This window comes from Leptonychotes weddellii, chromosome 3 (assembly GCF_054177405.1).
Source record: "Leptonychotes weddellii isolate Sample4059 chromosome 3, ASM5417740v2, whole genome shotgun sequence".
NCBI classification, from domain to species: domain Eukaryota; kingdom Metazoa; phylum Chordata; class Mammalia; order Carnivora; family Phocidae; genus Leptonychotes; species Leptonychotes weddellii.
The window spans coordinates 30,813,660-30,823,059 of NC_138371.1; the positions used below are offsets into that span (position 1 = coordinate 30,813,660).

Below are 9,400 nucleotides of genomic sequence, written 5' to 3' on the forward strand. Positions count from 1 at the left end.
TTTTTTTTAAAGATTTTTTATTTATTTATTTGAGAGAGAGAGAATGAGAGAGAGCGAGTACATGAGAGGGGGGAGGGGCAGAGGGAGAAGCAGACTCCCCGCTGTGCAGGGAGCCCGATGCGGGACTCGATCCCGGGACTCCAGGATCATGACCTGAGCTGAAGGCAGTCGCTTAACCAACTGAGCCACCCAGGCGCCCAATCTAGTTAAATGTTTTATGTGGCTTTTGTAAATAAGATATTCTTTCATGTGTATTTAGTAGAAAGTGTAGCTACTTAAAGCTTAATAGAGCTTTAGCATTAGAATAGAGAAGGAAAAAACTGTAATCAAGAGAGTTTTGTGAGAAGTTTACCAATGCACTGTGACGAGAGGCTTTTGTATTTTCTAGGATTGACTTTGCTAAAACATCAGTAGCAATCCGAAATTTTCTTGCCCTGGATCCAACAGCTTTAGCATCTTTCTGTGAGTAAATACTTTCATTTGATAATTGTGTAATACTTGAATTAGACTGTAATTTTGAACCAGGAAAAGTTTAATTTTACTTTTAGAAAGATTTTATATTATTACTTATAAACATTACTTAACAGATGTTCAGCGGAATTTGCAATTAAGAAAACATGACCGGTGTAATTTTGATAGAATTATTTTTCAGTAGAGGTTGATCTAGATAACTGTTAAAAGTTGAATTTGTTCTCTGTTTCTTAATGTTTTGATTTTGTAATCTCTACTTGATAGCAAACAGATTCAACTGGTATGGCATTTCAGTAACAAATATTATTTTGTATCTTTTTGATAATTTGGGATATGTTTTGTTCTAAGTTATGAGAATATTAATAAAACTAGTTTTAAGACCTTGAGTAAGTCATTTGCTTTCTTAAAAGATCTTCTGGGTTCTTGTAATTTCTAATGATGAAATAGTGAGCATCTCAGAATACCCTTCTTTACCTGTATTCTTTAAAAATAAAATAAGACTAGCTTGCCTATTGAAATTGATCAAATGGATTTCTTTTATGTCATCATCCCCCAAAGTATAGATTATTTTTGACCTTACAGTAATCTATAAATTCAAAATAAACTGGGTTGTTAAAAATACATTATTAGTAATTTCATTTGTCTTTTTCTCAGTGTACTTTACTGCTCTTATATTATCTCTGAGTCAGCAAATGACAAGTGACAGAATCCATCTTTACACACCTTCTTCTGTTAATGGTAGCCTCTGGTAAGATTCACAATAGCATTAGCAATTGTTGATGGTAATAACAGCAACAATGGGAGTAATGGTACTATTCTTATCCTTCATTCTTTTACATTTTCTCATTTATAAATAATAGTGAAGGCCCTGTTTTTGTTTCCAAAATTATGGCAAGAAAATATCCATTACATTGGTTAGTGGATAACTATTGTTATTTATCTCTGCATTTTTAATGAAATGTATTCTTTTTATAAAAATCTATTTTAGATCTATTAGGTTACGGTTATAAGATCAGTCATACACAATGAACTAGAGAAGCCCTGTACCCTCACTCCCAGTCAGGAGGTCTAATACCCCAGAGTAGTGATGGCAGTGGGTAGCTGGGATGGAGTCAGAAAACCAAGCAATGCTAGAAAGAGAGCAATCTAGGGAGAGCCAGCCTCCATAGGTCAGAGTCATGAGGCTCACGGGCGAGTTGAGAGTCCAATTCACAAAAGTCAGAGGGGCAGTCTTTTTTTGGGAGAGTGGCTAGGGGCATGAGTGGCATCACAGTAGTTGAAAGGGAAACTTAGAAAAATTGGCAATACTAAATTTTCACTTATGTCAATGTATAAAGCATATTTGTTTAGAGTTCAGTAACCTTTGAACCTTTGTTCCCATGGGGTGTGTGTGTGTGTGTGTGTGTGTGTGTGTAGTTATTTTATAGGGAAATTATATAAGATATATTTATTTCATGCTTTACTTGTTATTTCTCTAGGTGAGGACTGCTATTTTTTTAAAGTTCATTAAATAGATATATTTGGATATATGAACCCAAATGAAGATATTTCTAATGAGTATTTCTATACCTTTAGGGCAGCAGGTGTCGAGGAACAGGTTCTCCAGCCATGGATTGTGGTGAATCTGGTGGTGGCCCTTCTGGTTGGACTGTCTTGGCTTTTTTTGTCTTATACGCCAGGCATGGATCTTAGTGAAGGTATTAAAGAAAAAATAGTGGGACACCTGGGTGGCTCTGTTGGTTGAACGTGTCTGACTCTTGATTTTAGCTTGGGTCGTGATCTCGGTGGTTGGGTCATGATCTTGGGGTTTTGGGATTGGACAGTGCTCAGTGTGGGGGAGTCTGCTTCTCTCCCTCTGCACTCCCCCCACGCTCGTGTGCACACTTGTGCTCTCTCTCTCTTGCAAATAAATCTTTAAAAAAAAATAAAGAATAAAGAAAAAGTAGCATAAGAATATCATGAAATCTGTTGATTTTATAAATGTTCTTTTAATGGATCTAGCTTATGATATTCTGATAACAAAGATGTATTTAAAATAAAATAATATAAGGAGGAGTGACAATAAAGTAGTGAAACAATGCCAAGAGAAACAGAGTATCTAAAAGAGTCGGAGCCTCAAAGTACTTACGGAAAGTCGCCTGTCACCCATGTGCATATTTGTATTTAAGAGGTATTTCTTTTCTTGGAATCCTTCAAGTATTTTATAGTCTTTGCTCATTTCTCCTAGTTTCCTTCTGATCAAAGTATCTCTTAATTTGAAATAAACCATGCTTCATCTACGTAGCCGTTGTCAGACACATATTCGTTCTTACCTCCTCCTCTACCTGGCCCAAGTTCTTCACCCTGCATTGTCTAATGAAGTATTTAGTAGTCCTAGCTTTAGCGTGCTCAGTGCAAAGTGAGATTTACTAATCTCTAGTCCTTAGACTCCTTTTGGAACACCTGGAGAAGAGGAATCGTATTAGCAAACTGAAAGCCCTTGAGCACACTGCTTTAGAACTGCTAAGTTTATTTCCTTGGCAGATGTTCCGCAGTTTCACCCTTGAATCTCTTTGATATTTTCTGGACTTTGGTTATGGTTTTATTCTTGATTGGTTTAATATCCTGAGCCTTTCACTGCAATTTGGTCAACTAATTGAAGTCTTAGAATTGAGAACCATCCCAGTATTTCCATTTGTAAAAACCGAGACAAAAGATGTAATCTGGTGCATTTTTATTCATGAATGTACCTTTTTGCATCATAATTCTCATGTTCCTTCACTGAATATTCTGTTGCTTTATTCCCTTTGGTATATTTAAAGTCTTTTTAAAAGTCGTCTTAGGCTTTACGTATTTTGCTGTTTTTTGTTTTCACTCAGCATAGTTTTTAGTCATTCAAGGAATTTTTCAATCTAATATTTATATCAAAGGACTTTATTTTATTAAATTCCTAAGGTCTTCTTTTTCTATATTTCTTAATATTTTGATAAATTACACATCTATGCTAAGTAATAGTTTAAATGTAGAAATGTCAACAAATAACATTCTACCTGTGGTTGGGATTGTGTAGTATTGAGCCTCAGTCACAAAGTGTGTGTTACTTACTAAATATTTCCAGAATCCTGCTCTCTTTTGTGAGTCATCATATAACATTTTATTTCCATGTGGATAAAAAGAGTAAATATAAAATGAGGATGATACACTTTGCTTATTGGGTTGTTGTGGTGATTAGGTGGGATAACACATTTAAGATATCCTGGCACACGCTTCATGTTAGTTCCATGTCCTTGCTCTGCATGTGTCCCTCCATTGTAGATTACCATGGTCACTGTAGAATTAGACCTTTCAGCTGTTTAATGACCCTGGCTTAGCTAAGTGACTTAAATTTTCTGGTAAGAGTTATTATATTGTCTCCATTATATATGTTTTATTTTTCGGGGGTTTACAATACATTTAAAACTTGAACATTTTAAAATGCAAAACTTGCACATTTGTCATTCACTCACCTTTTAAATCAGATTTCATTATCAAGAATTGTTATTTGTACTTGAGGGCTTTCTATTATATATATTAAATATGTCAATATTTTGAGAGACTGTTTAAAAGTAAACTTTTTGAGGTACTGGGAAACCATTCTGAGTATGATCTGTTCCATTTTCTCTCCCAGAGTTGATGTTCTCCTCTGATGTGGAAGAATATCCTGAAAAAGATAAAGGACTCAAAGCCTCTTCATAATGCCAGCTCACCTTCAGTGTAGTAATGGCCCAGTATTTAGAATTTTTCCTATTCTTGTTTTTAAATGTATTTTTATAAGCTATGTACAGGTATATTTGGAATTGATTTTTTGATTATATAGTACTGAAAATTTTCTCAAGATTATGGAAAATGTTAAAATTGTATCTACAATTCATAACCAAACATTAATCTCTCTAGCATTATCATCTTAATGACAAAGGAGGTTATGAGCTCGAAACCAGCAGGTGAAAGTGTTTATTTCCTGTTTTCTCAAATTAGTTGCATTTATAATCATTATCTTAAAAAACTCTTCTACAGAAACAGCCATTACTTTAGTGTTATAAAATATATATCAGGTTTAAACATAAAATTTAGGGAATAGGAGAGAAGGGGGCAAAAGACCTTTATTTATTTTTAATGCCTCCTTACTGAATAAAATATGAAATGTGTCTTTTTTCAAACTGGCTTGGTGGTTGTGGTTATGTATCATGTAATAAGTATAATGTAATTCAGCTTGAAAGATGCTTTACTTCATGACTAATAAAAAGAAAATATACCTTTTCTGTTTGAAAAGTTTCATATTGGGACTACACCAAAATAAAAAGCTTTTGCACAGCAAAGGAAACCATCAACAAAACGAAAGGCAACCTATTGAATGGGAGAAAATATTTGCAAATATTGATGTATTTGATAAGGGATTAATATCCAAAATATATAAAGAACTTATACAACTCAACACTAAAAAACAAATAATCCAATTTAAAAATGGGCAGAGGACCTGAATAGACATTTTGCCAAAGAAAGCATACACATGGCCAACAGACAACGTGAAAAGCTGCTCAGCATCACTAATCATCAGGGAAATGCAAATCAAAACCATAATGAAAAATCACCTTACACCTATCAGAATGGATAACAAGTGTTACAGAGGATGTGGAGAAAAAGGAACCCTTGTGTAATGGTGGGAATGCAAATTGGTGCAGCCACTGTGGAAAACAGTATGGAAGTTCCTCAAAAAATTAAAAATAGAACTACCACATGATCCAATAATTCCACTATGGGGTATTTGCCCAAAGAAAACAGAAACACTAATTTGAAAAGATACATACACCCCTATGTATATTGCAGCATTGCTTACTATAGCCAAGATATGGAAACAGCCCATGTGCATCCACAGATGAATGGATAAAGAAGATGTGCCATATACATACAGTGGAATAGTAGCCATTTTTAAAAAAAGAATGGAATCTTGACATTTGCAACAATATGGATGGACCTAGAGGGTATAATGCCAAGTGGGATACGTCAGTCAGAGAAAGACAAATACCGTGTGATTTCACTCATATGTGAAATTTAAGAAACAACAAAGACAAAAAAAACCCTGACTCATAAATACAGAGAACAAACTGATGGTTTCCAGAGGGGGAGATGGGTGGGAGGATGGATGAAATAGATAAAGGGGATTAAGAGGTACAAGCTTCCAGTAACAAATAAGTCATAGGGATGGAAAGTATGGCATAGGGAATATAGTCAATAAGGTTGTAAAAATGTTTGGTGAAGAAGGGGGCCACAATCAAGGGACGTGGGTGATCTCTAGAAGCTGAGAATAGTCCGTGACTGACAGCAAGAAAATGGATGTGGGCTCAGTCCTACATCTTTAAGGAACTGAATTTTGCCAACATCCCAAATGAGCAAAGAAATAGATCTTCCCCTAGAACCTCCACAAGGGAATTCAGCCCTGCTGACCCTTGATTTTAGCGTGACCCATGTCAGACTTCTGATGGACAGAATGCTAAGATAGCCAATGTGTGTTGTTTAACCTGCTAAATTTGTCGGAATTTGGTAGGGCAGCAATAGAAAGTTAATACAAAGTTGAAGGGGGTTTTGCTCCTAACATCCTAGAAAATGAAGAAGCTCTGGAGCTGCCGTGAAACGCAACTGGGAATGCTGGCTGTGTTGATAATAGTGTGCCTGGCATGGGCGTATTGCCTTTAAATTCTTCAGGTCTGGGAAGTATGGCCTGGCCTTCAAATCTCCCGATCACCCCAGGGAGTACATATTCCCTGAGCAGCTGGTGGACCTGTATGAGTGTTATCAGGAGAAGCTTTGTCCGTGATGATTGAGAAACTCTGAGGAAGTTCACTGCCAATTATATGTCTCCACAAGTGGCTCAAAGTCATCTTTTTTTCTCACCTTTCTCTCTCCATCAAGTGTGGGTAGGGTGGCTTAGTGGAGTTTCTGAGGTGTCAGTAGGCAAGATCCCCAGTGAGGTTTTTGTTGTTTTTTGGGGTGCAAAATATTCAGTAATTAACACCTACCTCTCCCCATTCCCCATAAGCCGAACAAAACATAGAGACTCCTGGGCCCATCCCCAGAGATTCAGATTCCGTAGGTCTGAGGTGGGACCTTGAAAACAGCTTTTTAGAAGATGTCCCAGGTGATTGTGATATAGCTAGTAGACTAACCAACACTTGGGACCTCTGGCCTCTATACACCATCTGTAATCCATTAGGAAACGTAAAGCTTGGATTATGATACATGATTTGATTTCAATCAAATTGCTAGATTTGTGAGAGGACAAAAAAAATGAGAAAATGTATAATACATACTACCTGCCTTCTAGAGGCTCCTAATCTAGTCAGAAAACATAGATAGGCATAGGAGTTACAGAATCTAGGAAAGTATTGTGGGTAAGTTTGGGTGTGGGCATGTCCTTTATAGGATGGATGGGATTTCTACTGGTGGAGATGGGGGCAAGGTAAAGGCCATATGCATGAGTGAGCTCTGAGGGCTTTTCATTTGGAAACTATCAAGTGTAAAAATGTTGAAAGACTAGTGTTATAGCAACTGTAATGTAGATTAACCTAGATTTAATAATTGTTAAAATTTTGCCACATTTGCTCATTTGCTCATTTCCTTATACACCCCCCCTTTTGTTCTTGCTTCATCTTTTTTTTTTTAAGAGAGGGAGAGAGAGAGATGGAGAGGTGGGGAGCAGAGGGAGAGAGGGAGAGAATTTCAAGCAGGCTCCTTCACTCAGCGTGGAGCCTGACATGGGGCTCAACCCCACAACCCCGAGATCATGCCCTGAGCCGAAATCAAGAGCCGGACACTCAACTGACTGAGCCACCTAGGCACCCCTGTTCTTGGTAAATCTTTTGAAAGTAAGTGGGTAACATCATGTCACAATATGTAAACATGCATGTTCCAAAAATAAGAACATTTGTTTACATAGCACAGTATCAGTAAATAGTCTATCCTCAAATTTCCCTAGTTGTCTCTCAAGAAGTAGTCAAGATTTATATATTTCATTTGCTTGTTTTATCTCTTAATTTTAAATGGCCTTCTCACCTTTTTCTCCTCCCATGACATTTTTAACTGAAAAATTTCCTGAGATAAATGTAGATTCATGCAGATTTGAGAAATAATACAACGAAATCCTTTGTACACCTCGCCAGTGTCTCTGAATAACATTTTACAAAGCTGTGGTATAATATCATATCTGGAATATTGACATTGATAAAACCCACTGGTCTTATTCAAATTTCCCTAGTTTTACTTGCACTGGTGTGTGTGTTAATTTCTATACAGTTTTATGAGTCATGTAGGTTTGTGTATCTACCTCCTCAGTCAAGATACTGAACAGTTCCCCAAACCGCGGGAATCTCTCACTGTTGCCCTTTTATATTTCCCTCCCACATCCCCATCTCTGCACCTCTAACTCCAGTCTCTGGCTGTCTATGCTGTCTTCTATTGCTGAAATTTTGTCATCTCAAGAATGTAATCTTTTGGAATTATCTTTCTTCTGCCCAGGAGATTCATCCAAGCTGTGTGTTCATTTCTTTTCATTGCTCAGTTGTACTCCGAGATAGGTACCTGCTGCAGTTTGTTTAACCATTTCCCTCTTGGAAAACATCTGAGTTGATTCCATTTTTTGGCTGTTATAAATAAAACTGCTAAGAACATTTATGTGCAGGTTTTTGTGGGAATGTGTGTTTTTATTTCTCTGGGATACTGCCCAGGAGTGCAATTGCTAGGTTGTATGGTAGTTAAACATGTTTAATTTTTTAAGAAATTGCCAAACTGTTTTCCAAGTGGCTGTAACCTTCTATATTTCCTCTTCACTTTTTTTTTTTTAAAGAATCCAAACCATTTTGTTTTCGAGTGTCCCACCTACATTTTGTATTTGTTTGATTTTTTCCTAATAGCATCATTCAATTTGTTCTCTATCTCCTGAATTTCCTGTAGACTGGAGGTTAGGTCTAGAAGTTTGACTAGATTAAAGTTAGATATTTTCTATGTTGCATCACATGAGCCCTAAGGAAGTCATCATGAGCTGGTGGGCAGCATGTCTCATTGGCACAGTAGTTAAACACCACACAGCACAGACCCCGATGACAACAAACATGTATTGAGGGTTTTGGGCTCTTGTGTCATGAGCCCTGAGGGGTACAAGGTGAGGATCAGGTTCCTGCCCCCAAAGAACTATCTTTTGAAATTAACTAATTCTGATAGCATGAGCCCACTAAAGTGATATGCCAAGTTGTAGCTTAGAGACAACAGTTAATTCTGCTTTGAGGGTATGTATAGGGGGTTATAAGATGTAACTGAACGCTGAAGTTTGAGCTAGCTCATGAATAAAAGAAAAACAGATCCCAAGTAGAATAGTAATAAATAATGATCCTGAGATAGAGTGCATTTTGGATACCCTTCGTTTCCAAATTAAGGAATTCAAATTTATAGCTAAAAAAGAAGCTCTGAAAGTTTCTAGTTTTGTTTCTATTTTTATTTTTTGGTTTTGTTTGTTTTTAAAGGTAACCTGTATTAATATTGGGGCAGTGGAAAGGGTGGATGACAGCAGGCTGGGAGATCCAGGAGTAAATCATTGCAGTTGTGTATGTGAAGTGTCTTAAAGTAGGTGCCATTAAAAGAGAGAATAGGATTCGAATATTTAGGGTTAGAATTAAAAAATATGTCTGAAGTTTTAAACTTTTGTGGCTATGATATTGCCATATTAAATGAGTTTGGAACATACTAGAGGTCTGGGAGGGAAGATGAATATTAATGTGTATTATGAGTGTATGGGACAGTAAAGATGTCCAAGTAGACTGTTGGAAACATAGTATCTGGAGCTCAGGGGATAGCGTAAGGAAGTGATTATTGATATTGTAAATCTCCCAGAAGGGATTGGTTTAGGGAAAAGAGGCTTACGATG

At 36.7% G+C, this 9,400-nt stretch overlaps 1 protein-coding gene across 1 annotated transcript in view; it reads left to right on the forward strand.

Annotated features, from left to right (window-relative positions):
* The window catches only part of TMEM237 (transmembrane protein 237), a 14,792-nt gene extending 10,046 nt beyond the window's left edge, over positions 1–4,746 (forward strand). The window contains exons 8-11 of the mRNA XM_081815315.1: positions 372–462; positions 1,126–1,219; positions 2,047–2,168; positions 4,118–4,746. Coding sequence (XP_081671441.1) covers positions 372–462; positions 1,126–1,219; positions 2,047–2,168; positions 4,118–4,185 — 375 coding nt within the window. The 3' untranslated portion in view covers positions 4,186–4,746. The remainder of the gene's footprint in view (positions 1–371; positions 463–1,125; positions 1,220–2,046; positions 2,169–4,117) is intronic.
* The last annotated feature ends 4,654 nt before the right edge of the window (positions 4,747–9,400 follow it).